The sequence below is a fragment of the Coccomyxa subellipsoidea genome (assembly GCF_000258705.1).
Source record: "Coccomyxa subellipsoidea C-169, whole genome shotgun sequence".
Lineage (NCBI taxonomy): Eukaryota > Viridiplantae > Chlorophyta > Trebouxiophyceae > Coccomyxaceae > Coccomyxa > Coccomyxa subellipsoidea.
Genome location: NW_005178015.1, coordinates 38586 through 61596, shown reverse-complemented (window position 1 = coordinate 61596; position 23011 = coordinate 38586). Strand labels below are relative to the sequence as shown.

The following is a 23011-nucleotide window of genomic DNA, read 5'->3' as shown; positions in this document are numbered from 1 at the left end:
AGCTTCCTTGTCAGAGGCATCGCTTGTCAAACAATGGTGCAAACCAGAATGCTCGCCATTTGTTTCCCTGCAAGAAGCCCTTCAGCTTTGCTGACCTGTCTACCATGGCGTTTCAGGGGTTTCGGGGACTGTGACAGAACATTGGACAAGCATGCAAGAAGCTGTACAGAGCGCAAGATGTAATGTTCCCGCCGGAAAGATAGCGCATACGTTGAAATATCAGAGGTGGCAAGACCAAATCCAAGCAGCCGCTTAGCCACGCAACTACCAATTGTACCAGCTGGAGATGGGATGTGAATGGTTCTAACTTATTGAGCACTCCAACCCATGAAATTGCATAAGCAATTATCATGGACGTCAAGATTCTCGCTTGCTCTGGTGGCTTCCATCGCACTGATAATCTTATATTGCAAGATTGGCACCACATCTAAAGATACCCAGCTGCAAAGGAGTGCGGGATCTTCGTCACAACATCGCCTGTTACAATGGGTGAAAGCGAACGGAGGCACGGTGCGTCGCGAAGGCTTTCAGATGAAAGCAGTGAAGCACTTTATACAGTTTTACAGATTCTCTCCCGTGAGTCTGCAGAAGGACCCTATAATGTGTCTGGGACCTAGGTCAACCTTTTCATAGACAACGTCAAGGGAAATTGTGTATCTGCAGGCTGGAGTGGGCATTGGGACCGTCAATGACAAGGGCTTGCGCGGGGTGTTTGCCACAAGGAGCTTCAAGGAAGGCGACACGATCATATCCATCCCGGATCGACTAGCTGTGGGACTTGCATCCCATGACTACACTGCTGCGGTGGGGATCTCCAAAGACAGTCAACTTTCTCTCATGTCTCTCCCTCTGGTCATTAGTAACCAGACCTCTAGATGGGGCACCCTAATACAGCACGCATAGCAGGAATGCGCAGACAAGGAACTTCCCCATGCGGATGACACCCCATGCTTACCTAAGCTGATGCACCCGTGCAGGAGCTGACATTTGCACTGCTCCGGCTGCAATCCCTTAATTCAGAATGGTGGGACTTCATGAAGCCTTACTGGGACAGCCTACCGAAGGATGGAGAGGTCCTACGGGAGCAGAGTTTCTCAGATGATCTGCTGGCCTTGCTGCAAGACAAAGCCTTGGTAATGTGCTGCCTTTTGCCCGCTCATCCTGCCAAGAGCCCAGTCACTCCCAGGAACCTGGCATTGTGGGAGCAGCACTGGTGACATAGCTCCTTTCTCTCCTAAGATGACTTGAAGATCCAGTGGCGGCAGCCTTCCTGCATCTCTTCCTTCATCTTTATTGTTCGTATGCCCAATCTAGAGGAGTGCCAGGGTATGCTTTGTTATGGCCTGCCCAAAAAAAAAACCAAATCGAGCCGCAAGAACAGCGGCTGGGGAGCTTGAAAAAGCAGCTAATCACAGCTAGATGAACAGTAGAGGCTCAAACTTTTTCAAGCAAGTGCCTACATGCGGACGAGTCAAATTTGACAGGATGTCCTGTGGCTGCTGAGCAGGCTGCAGAGGCGAGGAAGGAGCGTGAGTTTGCAGAAGCGCTGTATCACGGGACAGCGGAGAGGGGTTATGAGCAGGGCAGCCTAGCACAGGAGATGCCCAACCTCAATATATCTCTGCAGGAGTTCAAACACCTCAGCACCGTCATAGGTGCGCATCTGACCCTGATCCAGGGGCTCTGATCAATTTGGTTTTGAGTGTTTGTGATGCTGCCTGCAACAAGAGCATTAGTGGATGGCGGCATTTGTGCTGAAGCCGCTAATAGAGCTTACATGTCCCCATATTATATCCTTGGCCCTGGCTAGCGGAGGGCGGTCGAAATTTGAGAACCATGCCCTCGGCCGTTTAAGTCTTGCTTGGATCTTGGATCTTGCGAGTCCAACAAGGTGTGGGCTAACAGTAATCTTCAGCTGCACCTTGTCTGCGGGTGCACCTTGCCTCTTGGCAAGAAAAAGCGCCTGATTGAAACAACATGGTATGCTCGTTTTCCTGATTGGAACAGGTGACTGACCTATCATCATGTGATTGGATGTAAGGACTCATCATACGCGCAGGCAGCTACACATTCGCGTTTTCGAGGAAGGCAGGCGAGGACGTCATGATCCGGTACATGCTGCCGCTGATGGACAAGATGAACCACGCAGCGCCGGAGGAGGCGACTGCGCTAGTCAGGCGCGACCACAGCGCAGGGCAATTCTTGGTCATCGCCATCCGGGACATCCGGGAGGGGGATGAGGTGCGCATTCATGCACCTGCACGCACATGCTTGCCTGCTGCTCGCACATGCACGCACACGCTGCCTTCCGCTTTGGGGATGCTGGTACGCCTGGCCGGTGTGCTAATCTCCCAGCACCTGCCAGCACCCGTTGGCTGCTGCTGGCGCATGCACGCATACGCTGCACTTTCACTTTCTATTATATTTGTGTGAATGACATTGAATCCTCACAAAGTGCATGCGACCATCTCTCTTTGCTGCGATGCATAGATGCATGCAAGAGGAACGCTGGCAGAGCAAAAATTTATATGTTATTTGAGAGATAATTTGCTCTCTCTGGTCTCAATCATTGATAAGCGAGATCCTGGAACAACCAGACAACTCACACAGAATTGGGTTGGGTTTGCAGGTGAGATTCACGTATAATCTGTCACTGCTGCGAAACGATGCGAGCCTGTTCAAGTACGGTTTTGTGCAGCAGCAGGACCCCCCGCGGCTGTGCGGGGTGGACCTGCCCGGGGGGTACCTGGGGGGGGTCCAGGAGGGACCCCCCTGGGAGTACTACGCCGGGGGGCGCCTGGCCACCAGGGCTGAGCATGCCAGGCTGACAAAATTACTTTCCAGCTTCCCCACATCAGAAGAGGAAGATTCTCGCATACTGAAAAGTGCGCCCCGCTTCCTGCCCCCAAATTACTGAAATGACTCAAGTGGACTCGAGTTCACCTGCCTTATACAGACCATGCCGGGACTGTGTCCAAGCATCCCTGGTTTACTTTATAGTGAAACGGTGCCCCACTGCGAGGTAACCTGAGGCCGTGAGGTCCAGAGGATTGCACAAATACTGCAAGACTTGGCCATTGACAGACAGGCTGATGTGTCACTGGGGACCCAGATTTCCAGGCTCCTGTAAGGGGGAAATAATATTGGCGTTTTGACGCCAAAGTGGATGGAACTGGCTTTGGCATTTTTATAATTCCCTTTTTTGTCTCCCTGCTTCTGCGGCCAGCAGAAAGCACAAACCATGGCACGCGAGCAGCAAGTGTCTCAGCTAGCATCGCGGATTGTCCAGGCCATGTGCAAAGCTTCTCTCGTGATGAAGGACAACTCTACCTTGCCTCAACTGCGTGAGCAGGCATCGGATGAGCTCTAAGTTGGCTGGACGCAGTGAAATGTGACTGTCGGACTGACGGTGTCTCTGGTGTGCTGTGCAGGTCAGAAGGAGCTAGATCGATGGGCCAGAACCTTCATAGAGTTTCGAATGCTGCGCAAGAGGGCCTTGCAGCACACAATAAAGATACTTAATGACACCCTTTCAGAGCTTTAGTGGGATCCTAGGGTACGTGGCAGTTGGTTTCAATTTGGAAACCTTGGTCTGATTGTTCATGTTCTGCAAGCATTGCAAAAACTTTTCACCTGGGATTCCTCCTTGTTGCAGTAATACCCAACTGGTGCCAAATAACCGACACTGCCCTTTCTGACTGAGTGCGCACCTGTATCCAACTATTTGATGTTACTTCTGACATTCGAAGACATTGTAAAATCTTCTCTAAAGATGCTAGCAATTGGACGGTTTGAATGCTACAGCTGTTTTCGAGTTTTGTGACTAGCTATGATCATGACCGCTGGCTATGGGCCATGACTAAAGGGAGGTGTGGCGCTGTGCACATGCATGGCATGCGTGCATATGCCAATGCATATGTGGGGCATGCCTTATTTCACAAATCTAGAGCAATTACTCTGGTGCATTATCTGAGCGATCAGGCACTGCCCCAGCTTTGCAGGATGTTCACAACAATATTGGTTCCCCAGCCAAAGATATGGCAGGTCCCATAATCGCAAGTCAGTCAGCACTAGTGGCACGAGTCAGGGAACTAGATTCAGTGGGAAACTGCGATTCAGCCACAAATGGCCACTGTCTGCCGATTATATTAGAAAGGAGTATCACAGGCATTCCTTTCCTCGAATTCATTGCACCTCGCCACTTGTCTTCACTCGTTCGTCGCCCCTCCGCCGCACCTTTGCACCGGATCGTTGCACGGCCTGACTGCCCCACGCCCTTCTTGTCCAGGTATTGTGCAGGCCTCTTGAATAGTTGCAGTTGGTTGTGCAGGCCCTTTACCAAGATGCAGCTGACGCAGAGTTTTGCAAAATGTCTCGATCCTTGGTATACTTGCACTGGGTTGAGGCATATGGCGAAATTATGTTCGAGGCAATAGAGTGAATAAAGAATTTTTTCAGGTATGCTGATTGATTTTTAATACATTGTGCGATGTGGCGCAGGGTGCATCCCAGAAGTCTCCAGAAGTCGTCCAAACGAGAAGCACAAGATGACCGCCACACAGCCACCCATATGGCACCTCGCCCAGCCGGAGGCAGACACGGATTTCCTTCCGTACTTCGTGCATCCGCAAGCGTTCGGATACCCGGTCTGCTCCCGGTTCCGGAGGCAGCACGACGATATCATCACAGAGCATTGTCTCGCAGTTTTAGAAAACGTGAGTAGCTCCCCTGTCACTGCAATGCTGAATATACACATGCAATAAAATTGATGCTTTTGTGTGTGGTTCTGAAGCTCAAGTTATCACTTGCATGCTTGTCCCAAGGTGCAGCAACAGGAGCTGTCTCAGGCCAAAGTTCTGACATCTCTGGGTGCATCTGCAGATCATCGCTGTGTACAGGAACAAAGCAGTACAACAAGTGCGAGATGGCTTCTATGCTCTGGCCGTCAGCAGCCTCACCAGTGCACTGGCTCTGCTGCCAAACAGCGTGGAGTTGCTGACAGAGCGGGCGGTCCTGCACATCTGCAGTGGTGACCCAGCGGCAGCTGTGAGCTCCTCTGCCAATTGCACTTGCTGGCAAAGAAAGCCCCTGCAGTGCACCCAGCACTCTTTGGCACCTCAACAATGTCTCTTGCCTCTGGATCTCCTCTTGGACATCAGTGATGGTAGTCTTTCTTGGTGCGTGACGTTTCATGTTCTACCCCTGCAGGAGCTGGACACCTCCATGGCTCTGGCACTCGACGACAGCAGCGCGGATGCAACTTACTTCAGAGCGCAAGCGCGCAGCCGGACCGGCAACATATGGAGCGCGGCAGCCGATTGGCACCGTTGCCTTCTGCTCCCGCGGCTCCAGGAGAATGAGCGCTGACGGTCATGACTGAGCAGGTGACTCATCGCCCCGTCAGCAACTGCTTGCTGTGCCTGATGAGATCTTGTCCGCTGTGCTCACCTGGAGTGCATGTGTGTCGGCGCCACTTCCGCCTGCTGCTACAGCTGTAGCAGTCCTTGCACTAGTCTAGACTAGGGTGATGATGATGACGGAAACGCCCCTCTGATGCGCAGGATCTGATCGAGGCGGAGGAGTACGTGGCCGACATCAAGCGGTGGCGCGCGGAGACCAGCGAGGCAGGCTACAGGAAGATGCGCGCCGAGATCGAGGAGGCATCCGCTGCGCGCAAGGCGCAAGCCGCTGAGCTGGCAAAGGAGGCCCTTGCCCAGGGGGCGTTCCTGTCCTGGCAGCGCTTCTCGGCCTTCGTGCGGCGCCAGCAGGAGGCCGTGTCCTTCACTGCCGCCGAGGACGTCTGCACCGCCGCCCCCCTCAGGTACCCCATCTGTCACCAGCCGCCCCCATTTAGAGCCCCTGCTGCGCTTGCATCTCCTTGAACCAGCATGAAACTGTCCCATGAAGGCTGCAGCACCTGGAGCTGACGCTGCTGTGCTGCTGTGGTGCAGGACCGAGGCGACCTGCGCGAAGGGCGACTTACCCCCTGACAGCCCTCGCAGTGTCACCAACGGTCTGCTGAGCGAATCAAGCTCCCGGCCGGACAGCCCCAGGCATGCCGTCGGACACAACATTTCTGATGTCATCCACGCTGAGGTGGCGGCCAGCTGGCCATCAACCGAGCGGTGTCACAGGGGACTGCCAGACGCGCAGCTGCTGGCCATTGAAAAGGCGCTCAGCGGTCAGCCAAATGACCCGGTCATGCGCCTCGCCAGAGCCGCCCACCGCTTGTGCGCCGGCGACATGCATGCTGCGGTGCGCGTTCCCTCCTGTGCTCCATCTTCTTGTGACTGCATTGGTCATTGTCATAGTCACTTGTTACCTGTCAGGAACCTGCAATCTGCCTGGTGCTGGAGGCAGTGCGAGCCAAGGTGGCTTTTACAAACTGCTGTGCTGAGAACTGACTGCCCTGCAGAAGCTGGACATCGCCACAGCGCTCGGCTTCCAACCAGATCTACCGCAGACACAGCGCTGGCGCCGAAGAGATGCACACTGCTGGCGCCGGAGAGATGATATGCTGCAAGACTCGCACATGGCATCTGCAGTCCAGGAGGTGAAAGCCGCGGCGATTCCCTTTATTCTTTGTTACACTCTGCAGCCAAGCATGATTGACTCCGGCTTGTTGCATGCATGGGTGCCGCCAGACTTTGCTAAGACTCAGGTTGCCTGCTGAGGTGAAGCATCAGCTGGTTTTGCAGATGTACTTAATAGTGCCTGCTGTGCTGCGCAGGTGATGGGCCACCTTCAGAGCTTCCTGGCGGGCCCGAGGGACGACGCCAGCCTGGAAGGGACGGCCGCAGCATGCGAAGCGTGCACAGCGCGACACGCAGAGCTGGCAGCACAGGCTCATGCTGCCGCTGAGCTGGCGGCGTGCAGCAGCACCGCAGCTGCCGCGAAGCTGGCCCTGGCAGCCTTGCAGCCGGAAGCTGATGTCAAGGGTAGCAGCAGCAGCAGCGCGCCAATCTCAGCGCCTGCAGCCGCCAACGCCCAGCCGGCCAAGATCAAGGAGAAGAGGAGGGGAAAGAAGAAGGGCCCCAGCCGGCGGCACGAGAACAGAGTCATGATCCAGTACTGAGACTGCACAGACTGCTATTGAAGGGTTGGCCCATGTTTGATTGTTGGGATGCGGACAGTCGGCAACGGGACCCATTGAAAGAGTTGGAAACGAAACAAACATACTGGAAACGGGTATTCCAATGGCATGCAGCTTATGATTGTTGATCAGAATATGCCAGCCCTTTCGCACAGAACACCCGCTCCCTTCCATCTACATTTTCTCGTCTTTTCCAAATATACACACACCAGTGCCCATTCATAGACACCTCCCCTAGTTTTTGACTTATCTGGATGTCCTTACAGCGTTGCCCTTGTTGCGCAAGCATATTTGCCCTACAAGTTTGCTTGTCACGTGCACAAACCCAATTGTGCGGGAAACCGAGAAGCTGTCATGTCCATGCATCATGTCGACCCGCTCTCTGACATTTACAGATATCAAAACTGTGATGATGAAATTTTCAGTGCAAACTAATCAAAACACGATAAAGTTGCGAGGCCCATGGGCTCTTATATATCACTTGCTTTATTTGGTCTGAATGTTTGGCAATCAAACGTGTATCAGCTTTTCAGGATGTAATTTAGCATAGATCTGGTTACGATCGGGCGTCTCAGCTCAGACAGATGCTCGAAACCCGCTTTGTTGACCTATTTTACGCGGTCGTGAGCGCATTTTTAGTGTGCAGTCATCATGCACATGGCACCCTGTCAACGAAGACGCATCGTGAGAGAAAGTGGACGGTATGTGAAAGCCACACCTCTTGTGTGAAATGCAATTGCCTATATTTTCCGGTTCCAAAGCATTGAGTATTAGTTTCACCAAGAATTTTCTTTTCTATGGATTGTTGTGTGCCACTTAACATTGGCACAAACTTTTGAGGGCGGTCGCGACTCGACTCGACTCTTTGAACGGGTGGTACCTTGACTCACGGTGCAGGAGAAACTTGGTGGCCACTTTGATGTTTCAGCCCAGTGCGGAGCAGGATGGCAAGCTTGGTACCAAAAATTGCATGCAAATATCTTGCAGAAACCCTTATCCGAACAGAGGTTTGCTGTGGCGCAAGTTACTTACAACGGTTTGGGAGATCGGCTGGCTTCGACTGTTTCAGTTTTCTATTTTGCAATGTTGACAGGTGGGCTGCAATTTACCTGCGACGCTTCTCTCAGTAGCTTAGACTGCATAGCCTGTGGTTGAACCATGGCTTAGATCTGCTTATTGCCCATTGCATGTCGGCAAACAGTGTTACATTTAAGGTGATACAACTGCCTTGTAGATTGGACGTTGCCCCGAATTTGGCACAATTGAGCTTCTTAATCGTGTTTCAGAAAGGCACCACATGTTTCTTGTATTCGTTTACCATAGGTTCTGCCTTAGCTATTGCCCTACTCTGTACGCGTGTGTATTCTATATAGCCATGCTCTACTGATGGAATTGTTGAACTTACCCCGCGGCCAGATAATTTGCAAGCTACCACAAGCAATACCACCATTCTTTTGTCTACAGGCCGCGCGTTTCGTATTCAATGGTGGGAGTATGAGGAGACGGTACACCCTGCACTGGAGTCAGCCGTTTCCTCCCCTTACATAGATTGGAAGTCAGTGCCTAGCGATCGACTTCCCGGCAGCACGCACATTGAAGATCACCCTGAAAGCCAATCGAACTTACACCCGTACGCGCAAATAAAAGTACACGAAGATGTTGTCACTAGATAGTACAGGTCCCAGAATGATACTGTTGAATAATAGCCCTTTAAGATTCTGGGCCGACCTTGCGTTTGTTGTCCGAGGCTCCATAAAACTCAGTGAGAACTGAATTTAGAGATGAGAAAATTACCTCCAGACAGATTTATGGACTCAACAAAGATTTGATATTCTTTTAGATTGGACGATGCATTAATTGAGTTGTTCAAATTTGCTCTGGTTTCAGGTTTGGCCACATAAATCTGGGAGATATAGGAAATGTTTCACGCACAGTGTGGTGGAAGGCCAACACAGGCTCTCTTGATGAACTTTTTTATAACCCCTACCACAGACAGCAGGTGAGACATGGAGGTTGCCACCCACGCATGCTTGGTTGGAAAGTAATGTGATGACATTACATCCAAGCATGCCTTTCCTGGTGCTCAACTGGAATGCTTATTGTCCACCCTAAGATTACTGCAGAACCGTATAATATAATATTAATATTATTTACTTAGAAAGTGCCATCAATGTACGTACATGCAATGTACTAATTGATTGTATACCATATATTTCATGATTGGTAACTACAGGAGCTGTTCATGATGTTGATTGGACAAAGACTTGCATAAATGATCATCATCATAATCCAACTTGCTTGGAGCATGCATAAATTTTCATTTCAAACTACACTGCGGTGGCTAGCACTGCTGGTGGCACCTCGTGGGGCTTACTCTGTCTAACACAACTAGTACCTGTTTCCGGAGTCGCTAGTCAATTATAAGGTTTATAAAGCCGAGTGGAATATCACGCAGTTGTTCGATTGGGGTGTACGGCCCGAAACGGCAACTGGCTGCGCTTTGGCATACCTATTCAGGCCCCGTCCAGAGGTAAGCCAAATAGGCACATCACCATGTTATGCAGCTGTCTCAAACAGGCATTGTGATGAACAAAGGGCAGTCCACTGGCATTATCCTTCTCATATAAGGCGTGAGTGTTGACACCGGCCCCAGCTGGCGGGGCGATACAAATACTAAGTTCCGCACTCGTGATATGGTTACTTGGGTCTTGCTTGGATCTGGCGAGAAGTTTTGTTCCCCATTAATTCAGCTTGCACACGTACTTTTGCCTCAGCGCAAGAAATGTGTCCAATAATAAATTAAGATATCTCCACATTAATGAGTAGTAAGGTATGCGAATAGGAGTGGGAATATGTTTATTACGAATAATAGGACCAATAATAAACATAGTAATAGTGGATGCCATGCCATGACATGCCATGCGTAAGAATCTCATTGTAGTACTTACGCAATGTCGTTTCTGCCTGCTATACAGACACTTGATTTGGTACGAGATAACTACCGCGAGCTGAAGGATAAGGCTGCTCTTAAAATAGGCGTGCATGTTCGATATGGAGATGACTACTTAAAAGGAGCTCCTGGCAAAGGGATATGCCAAGGTGACGTTCAAGACAAATCAGATTGGTGGGCATGCGCGAAAAAGATTGAAGAGGAATATCATATCCCAGGGCAGCGTATAATCTGGTGAGCCTCAAAACTCTCAATCTCGGTGGGGACAAACAGCATAAGTGAAATGCAATGGATTGTACACAGAGTTGGTCAAGCATCCTCGTTGGCGTGAATGGGCCCCAAGGCCTGGCTTTGCATGAGCCCATTTAGGCGCAAATTGTGGCAACTTGCCGTTGAACGCGTGTTGCATGGCGAAGGCGGCTCTAGCGGTTGTTTAAGTGCTGATGAAAGACAAGCTGTATGTTGACTTCAGGTATGTGATGAGTGATTGCGCCGGACTGCCCTTCAGAGTGGCAGAAAGGTTTGGAGACAAGGTACTTCTACCTAGCCTCGATGCTCGTGTGGAGCATATTGATCATTTTACGAACAACCGTACCAATGACATACTTGTGCTGCGGTCAACCTTTGCGGAGCATTATTTATTTTCCATGACCGATTTTCAGGTAAAATACTGCCATTGCCATTGCCAGGGCCACTGTGTGACACTGTCAATAGCGCTACTAGCTAGCTGTTTGCACCCATTGAGTTTGTGTTACACATATGACAATAGGGGCAAAATGAACCTCAAATTTTGGTGACACAGCTTTGGCAACATCATTCCATCCCATTTGTTGGCATCATCATCCCATTCGCCAATTGGCAACATCATGGTGAATCCAAATTATGGGAGTAATCTTGAAGGGACCATCAATGTGATACCTTTGATCCTGATCGATGATTTCTCATTGCCTTCTATGTGTGTCTGAAAGAACTCCCACATCCTGCTTGACAGACGACTTGTACGAGCCAATGGCTGATGATTCGAGGTTGATCTTTCAATAATTGAACCAAATCGTCCCTGTTTCTTGTTTGCGTACAATAAGAAGCCTGTCATTCAAGGATTTCATAGTAAAAATCAATATGCTGGCAAAGTTGTAGTCCTATCTAGTACATTGGTCGAAATTATTAACAATGATGCATTGCCAGGTGATCACGGACATATCGAGCTATGGAAAACTAGCAGCTTTGCGATCCCTTAAATATCGTTCCATCTTTGTCATCAAGACCCTTTACCAGGCTGCCAATAAACGAGTTGGATGCCATCGATCGAACTTTGACACTTTTGAGTACTTAGCAAATTCTTGGGTGAAGATTTAAATCAAATCACTAGTAGTTTACCCATTTTATATACTTTACTAGCACTACGGGGATAGAAGCTGATAAAGTACATATAGAACTTCCTATCTCACCTGCTCCCCAGGTAATTGCAACAGGCAAGCGCAACCTATAAGCGCTTCGGCCTGATATTAGAGATCTTCTAGGATATTGCAGATGCATATGTTGCGCTGGTAGGATTGGCCAATGAGGGACAGCCAATTTTGGTGTGAGTTGGTACCGAGATGCACTGAGGAGAGTATGGATTGGCCCGGGATGTTGCTGGTGTTTCCCAGGCTGTGGGAGACCCGTTATGTTGCTTGAACTCCATTGAGAAGCGAGCATTGAGCTGTAGTACAGCTTGCCTGCCATTGCCAAGCAAATCGATCAGTGGCCAATAATGAAGCCTTGGCCCAACAGTAAGTAGCTAGCGCTAGCATAAATGTTTGAGATTAATGGGACATGGTCTCAAAGAGACACTGGGGCCAAAAAATCCGAGGTGTAAGCACAATAGTGTTCCAACAGATTATTTGCCAGGCCAGACTACTGCTCTCAGACCATCCACACGACAGGTACTAGCTGCTTCTTGAATTAGTAGTGTTCAAAAAGCACTTTAAAGTGTTGGCGAGGTCATATATACCGAATTCACATTTTTCAGCGTGGGGTCATGATGTGCAAGATGCTAGCTATCATGCACGCAGTAAAAAATTTTGAAGATGCTTTGAAGGCCGAGCCGCTCCCTGGGAATCATGTACACTGTGCCTTCACCATCGCAAGGGCATCATGCTTTCTAGGACAGCACATAATATATCTTACATTCGATTAAACTATGGGTCGATGAAAGCAATGTACTTCAGCATGCAGACTTAGGCCCCCCGGGACAGCTTCAAGCAAAGCCTTACACCCATCTGTTCTCACTTATGGCAGGCATTTTATTTATTTGCAAGGTTCCCCAAGACCTGACGGGTTTCTTCCTAGGTGAACTAGTTTCCACGGGTCCCTAGCAAGATTTGACAGGAAGGTATCGAAAGCAAATTTTTACAACTTCAATGTGCCGGCAGGCTCATTTGTCTTCAAGCATCCAGAATTTCTGGAAACTGAACATTTGTTCAGCGGCAGCATTGTGGCGCCACAATGCCGGCTGCCAAGCTGCTGGTAGCCGTATGCATCACAGCTGTCTCAATCTCACTACCTCTCATCCCAGGATAGAAGTATTTAAAGGAAGGGGCATGATTGGGTGGCTGCTCACCTCATTCGACAGCTGGCGCACTCTGTCCTGGGCATCCGCCAGCTCATGACACATGTGGGCGGGGTCATCCAAGATGTCGCAGGCTCTGTCCCGCTCATACCTCAACTCCCTGGGCTTCAGCAGAGACGCGCCGTGCCGCTGATTGGCCGCCTCAAATTTCGCCTCCCTCATCTGCACAGTGCAGGCAGAGTTAATCTGGAGTCTCCCGCGTGCCCATTCCCTCTGTCACCGGGGAATCCGGTGAGTCCGCCGTGCGCTCACAACTGCCCTTATTGAATTAGTCCGGCAAACTACTGGTACCACCCCATGAAAAAACTAGCTTTGGTATACACAATAAAGAGATCCACAGAGCTGCCAGCTTTCACTGACCCTTGGGCCCTTTGTCCGTGAAGATCTCTTGCAGCTGTCAGCTTCTCTCCGACTAAATTGACCTGGGCAGTGCAGTGGCACTCACCTTGAATGTCAGCAAGTTGCGCTGCTCGTTCTTCTGTTGCACCAAGTCCTGCTGGGCAGCCAGGCCCGTGCGCAGCAGCCGCCTTGTGCGGTCCAGGTCGGCTGCGCTTGCTGCAATTTTCTGCTCTGCTGTGGCAGCGCGATGAAGAGCCAACTGCAGCCAGAACAGGAACCACAGGTCAAGATCTGTGGAGCCATAATTCAATGAAATGCCAGGTGCAAATGACCCAGCATAATGCAAGGGATGCAGACAGGTTGAGAGAAAACAATGGTGCGGGTGTGCACTCTGCACCCAAAGCCATGACGATGGTTCTGCCCAGGCAATGGGCTGGGCCTTCCTAATTGTTGCGCTCAAAAGCAAGCAGAATGTAGCACTACGCAGCCTGCAAGCACTGGATTCTGACATTCGCTGGGAAAAGTGAAGCAGGCAAGCCGATGCGCCTGCATTTGCTCATCTGGCCTTCCTCGCCTCCTGCGTTGCCGCCGAGCAGATGGGCGGCGGCCTCGGCTCCCTACAGGCCTGATGTGGCTGATTCTGGCGTAGGCTCGCAAATTCCCTCAACACTTTCCGGTTGTGTATGGTCCACGCGCGCACGCTTGGCCTGCAGGCGTGAATGCACAATGATTAGCAAACACGCTTGCTCAGTGTCTGGGTGCCCTGCGATGCCAAACTGGCAGAACCAAGAACTTTAAGCCCTCAGATGCAGGATCCAGAGTTCTGCACCACTTGTAAAAAGTGTGGATGACCTGCTGGCGGTATTCGTCGTCATTGGGCTCGTCAGCTGGTGTGTCCTGGCGATCCCTCTCTCTCTCGGAACCAGTGAAAGAGGTGGCTTTCTCCCTCAGAACCCATTTCGTCCTGTTACAGCCAGGAACACTCTTTGTGGATCAAGCGATTTGTACCTTTATATCTGCAAGAACACGCGTAGACGCGCCAAAATGATCACTGTGCACCAAATTAAAGGCCTAAAGATCCCCCATCCCCCATCTGGCCGCCCTCAGAACAGTCTCTATGGCAAGCCAAATCAAAGAGCCTGCGTCAGCTTCAAATTTACAGAAGAACATTTTTGTTAGTGTCTAATGTGCATTAATTCTACGATGCAGTCCTCCCTCGACCGAGTAAGCTCTTGAGACCGGCCATCGAGTCGGAACATCGCAAGCGTTCATGTTGTTCCAGAAGCTGGGAACATCCATACCAGCAACCTACCTCACCCACAAGCGCCGTGACGTCGTTGACGAGTGCGCAGACGCCCATATTCGCGCGGATCGTGAGCTTCATTACACTCTAATGATCAGTTCTGTTCGGCTGTTGGGTGCACGCTTATGGTTCCACCTGGTCTTACTGCAAGTGTTTTAAATTAATACTGCACAAGATGGAAGCTGAGGCTGCAAATTCATACTTTCAAGATGGTATGATGGAAGAGTGACCTGGAGAGGAAATGATACGCCGACAGATGGAATCCTCGCAGACCCTAGGGTTACAAGCTGCACTGGAAAAAAAGTATATGCTAGAGGGAGGCCATTGATTGCAACGTATCTCTTGAATATCCCTTTATAATCACACATATGACAGAGCATTTCCACACACCACATTGAGTCAAACTAATAGTATGCCGGCAGCATCGCATCAAGGACAGGCTCAGTCAAGGCTTGATCAATGAGTGTGCTTTGTGCAATCGCAGTGAGCGCAAGACAGCCTGTCTGGCAAAGGCAAAGAACGCTGAAGCCTTATATTCTTTTTGAAGGTTCTTTAATAATCGTCTACCGGTGCTGAAGCTGATTATTTGTTGTGTTGGATGAGCAAAGCATGAGAATCGGAACCCTAGCTAGCTAGCTAGCTAGTAGCGTTAGGGTGACTCACCAATAGTCCTGTGAGTGGCAAAGTTGTTCTGGAGGAGACCGCATCGGCCGCAGTGATTAGACTGCACAGACTGTGCTGAAGGAATCGAAGTTGCACTGATGTGACAAAAAAAGCAGACTTTTGCATCAATCCGAGGTACTGAACTGGCAGGCATGCCCAATCTGCCACTTGTGAGCCATTCGACCAGTTCGGTTCTGTTACAATGGCGACCGTCATCACAGCCTTGCCGGACCAGCCATCGTAGGCAACAGGTGGGGATGCTTCATCTGGCTCGTAACCAGTTGTTGTGCATTTCAGGGGGCATGGCATGTGCAACGGCAAGCTGCACAATTGCAATTAAGGCTCTCCGAATCCATTTTTGTTCTAGCATTGATTTATAGAGCGTTTAAAGTCGCCATGGATTGTGTCTCCTGTATTTTGTGGCAGTTTGTCCACAGGTGGTCAGCTCTAAGGTCACACAGATTGACCAATCAGTGATTACGGTCGAGCAGCTGTTGGCAGAGAACAGAGCGCTTCGGCAAGCGCTATCCCGGGTGCAAGGGGTGCCTGCTGGAGAGGTAAGGCTTTCAGACAATGGCTACTGGAATTCTCAAGCACCTATTGTTCAGGGGTTGATGTCTATGATCCATATTGCCCACAAGGCAATGCATTTTCTTGCTGATAGACCACGCCGCTGTGTTCAGGTGCGCTTTGATCTGGTGGATGAGGAGGCTGTATCAGGTGACAGCGCAGCAGCGAGTGCCTCAGCGGATGCAGCAGCACAACAGCCAGCCGGGCGCTCAGTAACCACTGCTCCAGCGCCAAAGGAGGTGACTTTGGAGGTCATTGAAGGGGGCATCAGCTGGCCGCAGCCCCAGGAGGAAGCCTTCTGGGAGCGACCACCCCGATCCGAGGCTGTGTCACTCGGTAAAATCTCTGAACGCCTTGTTGGGCAGTGGCAAGACAGTTGTCTTGCCACTGCCTCTCGCTTTTATACTAAGATCAAGAAGAGCAGGGTTTGATTTGGGCAAACCGTGAAAGGCGTGTTTGGAGCAAGGGGACAGGTAAGGACAAGATGTGATGAGGAGCTGTGGCATGCAGGCGCCTCCAGCTCTGGGCCAGTGGTGAGGGATCAGAGGTCGCTGCATGTGGTGCACATGACAGCGGAGATGGCGCCCATTGCAAAGGTAACCCCAACCTTCCAGCCCAAGCTTGAGTTGCGCTACTCTCAGGGTCAACCCCTTCACTGAATTTTTCCCAAAACAAAGAGTGTACAAGTCAAGATCCTGGTCTCTTGTTTGGCGACCAGAAATATAAGACTTCATCTTTCTCTTTGTTGCCGCCTTTCCAGTGTTCTTAGACACAATCTTCGAATTTTGGCTCTAATTTCCCAGAATCGACACGACTTCTGAGGATACTCACCAAAGAAGGAGCTTTTCCACTGAGTAGTGAGACCTTGAGAGTCTCCACACTTCCTGAGCCCTTTACCATAGGTGCAAGCCTGTGCTCTGGAGGCTTGCACCGGTGTCATTGCAAGGTTCTCCTGTAGCGGTGTTGGTGGGATCAGCGGCTGACTCATTCTCATGGCTACCTTACTTTCATGACTAATGGGTATGTGGGCGGTTACGTGAGCCTGATGACTTATGGCCAGGTTGGCGGCCTGGGGGATGTGGTGACGGGGCTGGCGCGCGCATGCTTAAGCCGCGGCCACAATCTGGAAGTCATGCTGCCCTTCTACGAGTCGCTGCCCGAAGACCAGATCGAGGGCCTGCAGCACGACCGCGACTTTGACTGTCCCAAGGTGACTTGCCTGGGGTGGTTTTTCTTCTTTGGGTGATCACCAGCACCTTTGTTGGAAAGGCTGAAGATGTGTTCAGCACCGAGGAAAACAACACATTTGATCAGCCTTTTGGCTGGTAAAAAAATAGTGTTCCCCTTTTTCAGTGCTGCTGCGTGCTCCTTTCATCCCTGCCCTGCTGCAGACATAAAGGGATTCAGCGCAGTGCTGAAGAACTGTAGAAAACAAGTTCTCATGTGGAATTGCAACCTGTTCCTCTTAGGTCTGACATCTCACAGACAGAAGAAAGAATTGTTGCAGTCATGAACAAGTGTCGAAGCCGTGTTCTCAGATGCACTCGCTGCATGGCCTTTTGCTTAGACAGAACTCTGCAGTGCCTTGTAGACAAGCTTCTCCAACGAGATAAGCACTTCCAATGCCATATTGTTATGGGCGCTTTCCTGGCCTAGTACTGGCTCAACCTGCCTCATCTGACTCATCTGACTTATCCTCACTTATCTTAGAAGATCCACTCTTCTGCAGGGGCGGGTATGGGATGGAAAGATGCAGCCAGGCAGCCTGCGCACGAGCGTCTTCCGGGGGAAGATTGACGGCATACCTGTGCTGCTGCTGCGGCCAGATTGGGGCGCATGCAACATCTTCCGGGGCGGGCGCATCTATGGCGGCAGCTACAATGAGGTTGAGGCCTACCTGTACTTCTCCAGGTGCTGTTCTGCTACATCATGAGCAAGCACAGTGCAACTTAATGTAGGGTGAGAATTAGAGCAATGCATGCTCTCTTTTCAATGATACGAGACACATGGTAATAGACTTGCCTAAAAGGGCTCAGAACCGGGATTGAGGATGATTGCCACTGCCTAAGGAGCCCTTTTGCAACTGTTTGCTTTCTTTGAGCATTTGTCAAACCTGACCAACCCTGCGCGTTCGGCAAAAGTGACCTTGTTGTTGTGGTGCATGGCCTTCTGTGGTGGTGCTACAGCCCACATTGCAACAAGCACTATGGGATAAAGGAGGAGAGTGGCTATGAAAGGACAGGTCCTGGTGTGCAAGTGTCCAACATGAAAGACCTCTCAGGAGCGTTGCATGCTGCAGGGCTTGTTTGGAGTTCTTGAAGATTTCCGGGCGCCAACCAGAGATCATACACGCGCATGAGTGGCAGCTGTCTGCCGTGCCCATGCTCTACTGGTGTCACTTCTTGTCTGCTTAAAACCTCAACCTGCCTTTCTGTGTATGAACATGATCCCAATACACCTGTTTGTTGCCTGAACAAAGGCTAGAGAAACGCTGGCTTGTGGACACACTGGTGGTTTTGGCGGGGCTGTGCTTAAATGAGGGGTTCTTGGAGGTAAATGGATGCTGGTGTGAACATGTTACAGGGATGTGTACCATGCAAGCGGGCTGTCGCGGCCGCGAGTGATGCTGACCATCCACAACATGGACAACAGCGGAGAGTGCCGCCAGGACGAATTCGCCTACACCGGTGCGCTCTATATTTCGGATTTGGATTAAAAATCAAACTCAAGTTCAAAGTTAAAAGGTCCTTCTAGAATGTTTAGCACCGCGCGTACACCGTGAGGCCGCCCTTTCTCTCTGCTTGGCGCTCGCACTGCCTTGCATGCCGTCTTCTGTTGTTTGTACTGCAGCCTGCATGCACGGAACATACGGAGCCAGGTTTGTTTTTCAGAGCATCGGATTCAAGATATAGCAAACTGTGCGTGGCTTATGCTTGGAGCATGGTATGCCGGTGATGGCCTCGGAGCTCCAGCACGCAATTATCTTTCGGTAAAGTATTACTGCGCCTGACTCACATGCACCATTATATAGTAGCAAAGTGTCCGCAGTGACTGCGTTAGGGATGCCTTGGACCTGACATGCAATTGGTAGAGAAATGTAAGACAGGGAAGGCTGGAGGGGATTTATTGAGAGGCTGCTGCAAGGCACCTAGCCCTGAGGGCTGGACCAAGCGTGAAGGAATAGTAAGTGTTCACAGGCAGGGAATTTCTCGCTGAAGACTTTATGCTTGATGTTGCAGGGATGCCGGGAGAGGCGTTTGCTACGGTGGACAAAGCTCTGGATGAGCGCACCATCGGCCACAACCCGGAGCGCCTCTGCCTCATGAAGGTGCGCCAAATTAGACTGTTGATTTGAAAAGAGGAGGCACCAATCTACCGCGTCTCCGGCAAGTATGATTGACAGCATGCTAGCATTTTCAATACTGCAAGCCTTGTAATGTCTAAAACGTGAATCAGTTCATGGAGGGAATACTTTGAAGCCTCGCATGTGTTGCTCTGATAGACTGCTGAGTTTGGTAGACTGCCAGCAACGGCACTTGAGAGTGAATGCCTGGGCTGCGGGGTGACTTTGTGCTCGGCAACAAATACTTGGGCATGTGATATGGCGCAGGGTGGCATCATTTACTCGAATGCGGTCACAACGGTGTCGCCAACGTATGCAAGAGAGGCGTTGGAGGGCGGTGCGGCAGGCTGGCTGAGGTCAACGCTGGCCAAACCCGACGTGCGCGGCAAATTCAAGGTGACATGCCGCACTTTGCAGTATTGTAGAGGCCGCTGGCATGGATGCCCGGGGCATGCACTCATGCAGGCACCTTCTCATGTGGTTCCTACTGTTTCTGGATTGTCAAATTATCCATAGTGGGAGTGCCCTCTGCATCTCCTGGGTGCAATTCTGCAATGCATATCCGCAAGAATACTGAGATGCATGAGCATGAGGATGCCTGAGCTTACATGCCATGCCATCCTGACGCCCTTTCTTTGCAGCCCCTGGGCTCAGGGAACGAGTTGTGCACCCCTTATCACCACCAAACCTCTTACTTTCCTTCCTTATAGAAAAGGTTCAGTAACCCATTCCATGCTCCTGCAGGAGTTCTGGCATATCAAGCCACATTCTTTTCAGGTGGTGTCACTGAAGAATATGTAGATTTGAGTATGGTGAATTTTACAGTAATCCGGCTGGTGCGCGCAGGGGTTGCTGAACGGTATTGACACAGCGCTGTGGGATCCAGCGACGGATCCGCTCATCCCGGCGCCCTACACCCCCGAGCGGATGGAGGGCAAGGCGCTGTGCAAGCGCTACCTGCAGCAGGGGCTGGGACTCGACGTGTCCTTCGACAAACCCATCGTCGCCTGCATCACCCGCCTCGTGCCCCAGAAGGTGGGAACCAAACCTGATCTGCTTTGTGCTGATGTGAGATCACTGAATGACCTCATCTCGGTGTGCATCTCGGCAACTTAGCTCCAATTGGAAGATGATGTCTTTTGGTCGCCATAATACCAGCTCAAGATCACTGATTTGTGAATCATGACTTGATGCATTATCAAAAATAAGTTTGGTGCAAAGCAATGCATCTCAATCCTGTACCCCAGAATACTCGCAGGAGCACGGGGTCTAACTATATATTTTTGATGATCGGGCCCTACTCAGCAAAATTACTAGCGCATGCTCACTCTTGTGCGGGTGAGTGTCAGGGGTGAATTGAGCTATGTGCCGCCACGCAGGGCATCCACCTGATTAGGCACGCGGTGTACCGGACGGCTGAGCTGGGCGGCCAGTTCCTGCTGCTGGGCAGCGGCCATGCGGACGGCGACTTCCGAGCCATGGCCGCCCAAGACTTCAAGGACTCCCCCGATGTCCGCCTCATGGTGCGCTCAATTCTGTGGTGCTCCTCTCTCCTTTTTGTCCTGTTCTCCCTTTCCTGCCATATGCTATGGCTGCCTCATCAGCGCGGACGGAGACTGTGCTGACGCACATTCTACTCAGATATCATGAGATCCCGTGGTCCTGTGATGTCTCTCATAGAATCGAGGAATACACCTAATTGTTGCTTGATTGGACCCTTGATGCATCTTGTCTGGCTGCTACATGTCTGCTACCCAGCCTGGATGCCCCTAATGCGGCTGCCTTGGCATTTAGGGAGCTGCGTCTGCATGTGCAAGCCCGTGACAGAAAGTCGCTTACCTGGGCTTTCAGAACCGATCCCAGGGGGGATAATGGTGGGATGGCCAGATAAGCTCATGCTTCTGTTTGCTGATGGAGGTCTGGTGTGCCCAGAATATGCTGCCCTTCTGCCAGCAAAATATGCTAGGCCACAGTGATATTTTTGGCGTTTACTTAGAGGCACGATGCTGTCTGGGCCACCCTGTGAAGCACTATTCTCCTGCGGGAGTGCTTGCATCACTAATCAGTGAAGTTTGTCCTAGCTATGCGTCCTTGACGCGTACTGGAGAGCGTGCGACTGGCATGCAATGATGAGCCGAGGGATTTCTCCTTGTAACGCCTGTAATATAGCCATAACATGTGAGCTGCACAAAAGTGCCATTGACCGTAGTAAGGCCTCCTCACCATCTAAGAGCCAGAAGCCAAGCAATATTGTGGCATTTACTTGCGAATTGCAGGAGAATACTGAAGGGCAGGATGCTGTGAATATTGCAATACTGGTGATGAAAAAAGTCCCCTCAAAGTTCTTGCTGTGCCATGCGGCTGCAGGTGATGTACAGCGAGGAGCTGGCGCACCTGATGTACGCGGCGGCCGACATGGTGCTCGTGCCCTCGCTCTTCGAGCCCTGCGGCCTCACGCAGCTGGTGGCCATGCGCTACGGAGCTGTCCCCATCGTGCGCTCCACCGGGGGGCTCGCCGACACCGTCACTGACGTGGATGATGGTAGGCGTGCGATCATCGCCTGCCAATTACCTCATCCTCCCGAAAAAATTTTGTTCCATGACAAGCCACTGTTATGCCAGGGCTTGCAAAGGAGTGTTCCTCTGTATGCCGCGATTACGTTACACCCTCTCTTATCTTTCTGGCTGCGCAAATTTCCACTCAAGCCTCACAAGCACTCTGCCATAATCTGAGGCTGGAAGTTGGGCACTGCTGTTAAAGATTTTGGGACCTTTCGTGCATGCAAGGGTTGCCACTTTACTTCGCCAGCTGGGAACCTCATTGCGTGATGATCAAGTATTTGCTGTGTGAGTGTCTGCGATCGTTTTAGAGAGGGTGGGTGGTGTGCAGGGTCGGCGGAGGGCAATGGATACAGGTTCAGCGGCATGGACAACGCTTCTCTCAACACGGCCCTCGACCGGGCCATGCAGACTTTCAGGTGTGCAGCTTATTCCCCTTCGTGCATCTTCGCATAGGTGGTACTTGTAGTCTTTAGAGAAGGAGGAATGCAGACATCAAGGCAGAGCAAGCGCGAGCAGAATACGGGGGAAGGGCTGCCTCGCAAGTGTACGTCATGCAACAACACAACAATGATCCTCTTGATTACCCCTGGCTTCGCAGCAGCTGCAGTGCAGCTTGACCACTGACAGCAGGCATTTGCAAGATGTAAGTTGCTTACACAGTCTTGACCTGCTTGTCATTCTACTGTGCAAATCAGCAATGGCCCAAGTCCAACAGCTCATAGAAATGAGGGCGAGTTCAACACGTAACAATGTTATATTGATATTTTGATCAGGGACGACAGGGAACGATGGACGGATCTGTCAAGGCGGAACATGAGAATAGACTGGTCCTGGGAGAATTCTGCCAGATCTTATGTGGATATTTACAACCAGCTGGCTTCCTATTGATCACTGTTTTTTGGCCGGAACATTTAGCCTGGAGTATGCCAGGAGCTTTTCAAAAATGAGAGGGCTTACATTGAGTTGAAATTTCCAGTCAAAACCCTTGGATTTGCACATGACAGCTGAATATCTTGCATTGATGCTGCGGCTGCAGTGGCAGTGCTGGCATGCAACATTTCAACTTGGTTGCACTTGCAAAGAATACATCTTGTTCCTGCATCTTAATGAAACGTGCCTTTAGGAAAGGGACATCATAGAAATTGCGACCAAAAGCGTTCAGGCATTTCTGAAGCTCACTCCTGCTGATGTCAGCATGGTTTCACAGCAATTTGGCCTGGCAAATCAGGCAACAGTGGGGGTCAGCAGGACTGCACTTCATTTGAAGGATTCTTTGATTCACTAGTGTCGTCACTTGTCATTCCTACTAGATCTTTCAGTGTGTTTGCAAGTCACAACGATGCGCACACTTTACAGAAGGCCAGGCTTCGGTCTGGGCCTGCGTCCTTCTTTTTCAAGGCTGGTCGCTGCTGCTCTGATTGTTGCCTTGGCCGCTCAGGTGCGAAAAGAAATCATCATCGCAAAGTTTCTAAATTCATTCCCAGTGACGCACACCCATCCTTGCCACGAAGCAGGCGTCCTATGTAACCGTCGTAGGATAACGCTTGTACGGCCATCGTGGGCGTGCCGAGGAGCTT

The 23011-nt window shown here is 50.9% G+C and overlaps 4 protein-coding genes across 4 annotated transcripts; 3 read left to right on the top strand and 1 right to left on the bottom strand.

The window, feature by feature from the left end:
• Positions 1–188: 188 nt before the first annotated feature.
• On the top strand, positions 189–3768 carry COCSUDRAFT_49417 (SET domain-containing protein). The gene is made up of 7 exons (XM_005642514.1): positions 189–510; positions 664–804; positions 978–1133; positions 1508–1655; positions 2060–2241; positions 2630–2885; positions 3432–3768. Exons 1-7 carry the CDS (start codon positions 328–330, stop codon positions 3542–3544), a joined length of 1179 nt encoding a protein of 392 aa, XP_005642571.1. The 5' UTR covers positions 189–327; the 3' UTR covers positions 3545–3768.
• A 269-nt stretch (positions 3769–4037) lies between these two features.
• Positions 4038–10840, top strand: COCSUDRAFT_45654 (hypothetical protein; the record flags this gene model as incomplete). The annotated part of the gene is made up of 13 exons (XM_005642513.1): positions 4038–4288; positions 4331–4371; positions 4501–4715; positions 4882–5046; positions 5562–5821; positions 5952–6255; positions 6416–6661; positions 6731–7057; positions 7991–8186; positions 8956–9092; positions 9501–9623; positions 10069–10277; positions 10516–10840. 13 exons carry the CDS (start codon positions 4038–4040, stop codon positions 10838–10840), a joined length of 2799 nt encoding a protein of 932 aa, XP_005642570.1.
• A 568-nt stretch (positions 10841–11408) lies between these two features.
• COCSUDRAFT_45653 (hypothetical protein) lies at positions 11409–14377 on the bottom strand (the record flags this gene model as incomplete). The annotated part of the gene is made up of 6 exons (XM_005642512.1): positions 11409–11761; positions 12315–12396; positions 12646–12816; positions 13100–13252; positions 13846–13977; positions 14306–14377. 6 exons carry the CDS (start codon positions 14375–14377, stop codon positions 11409–11411), a joined length of 963 nt encoding a protein of 320 aa, XP_005642569.1.
• Positions 14378–15603: 1226 nt separating this feature from the next.
• COCSUDRAFT_21033 (soluble starch synthase) lies at positions 15604–22322 on the top strand (the record flags this gene model as incomplete). Its single annotated transcript, XM_005642511.1, has 13 exons — positions 15604–15855; positions 16024–16125; positions 16590–16739; positions 17259–17440; positions 17829–17921; positions 18113–18216; positions 18769–18857; positions 19140–19268; positions 19719–19907; positions 20252–20395; positions 21240–21420; positions 21763–21850; positions 22208–22322. The coding sequence occupies 13 exons, from the start codon at positions 15604–15606 to the stop codon at positions 22320–22322; spliced, it is 1818 nt and encodes a 605-aa protein (XP_005642568.1).
• Between the last annotated feature and the right edge of the window lie 689 nt (positions 22323–23011).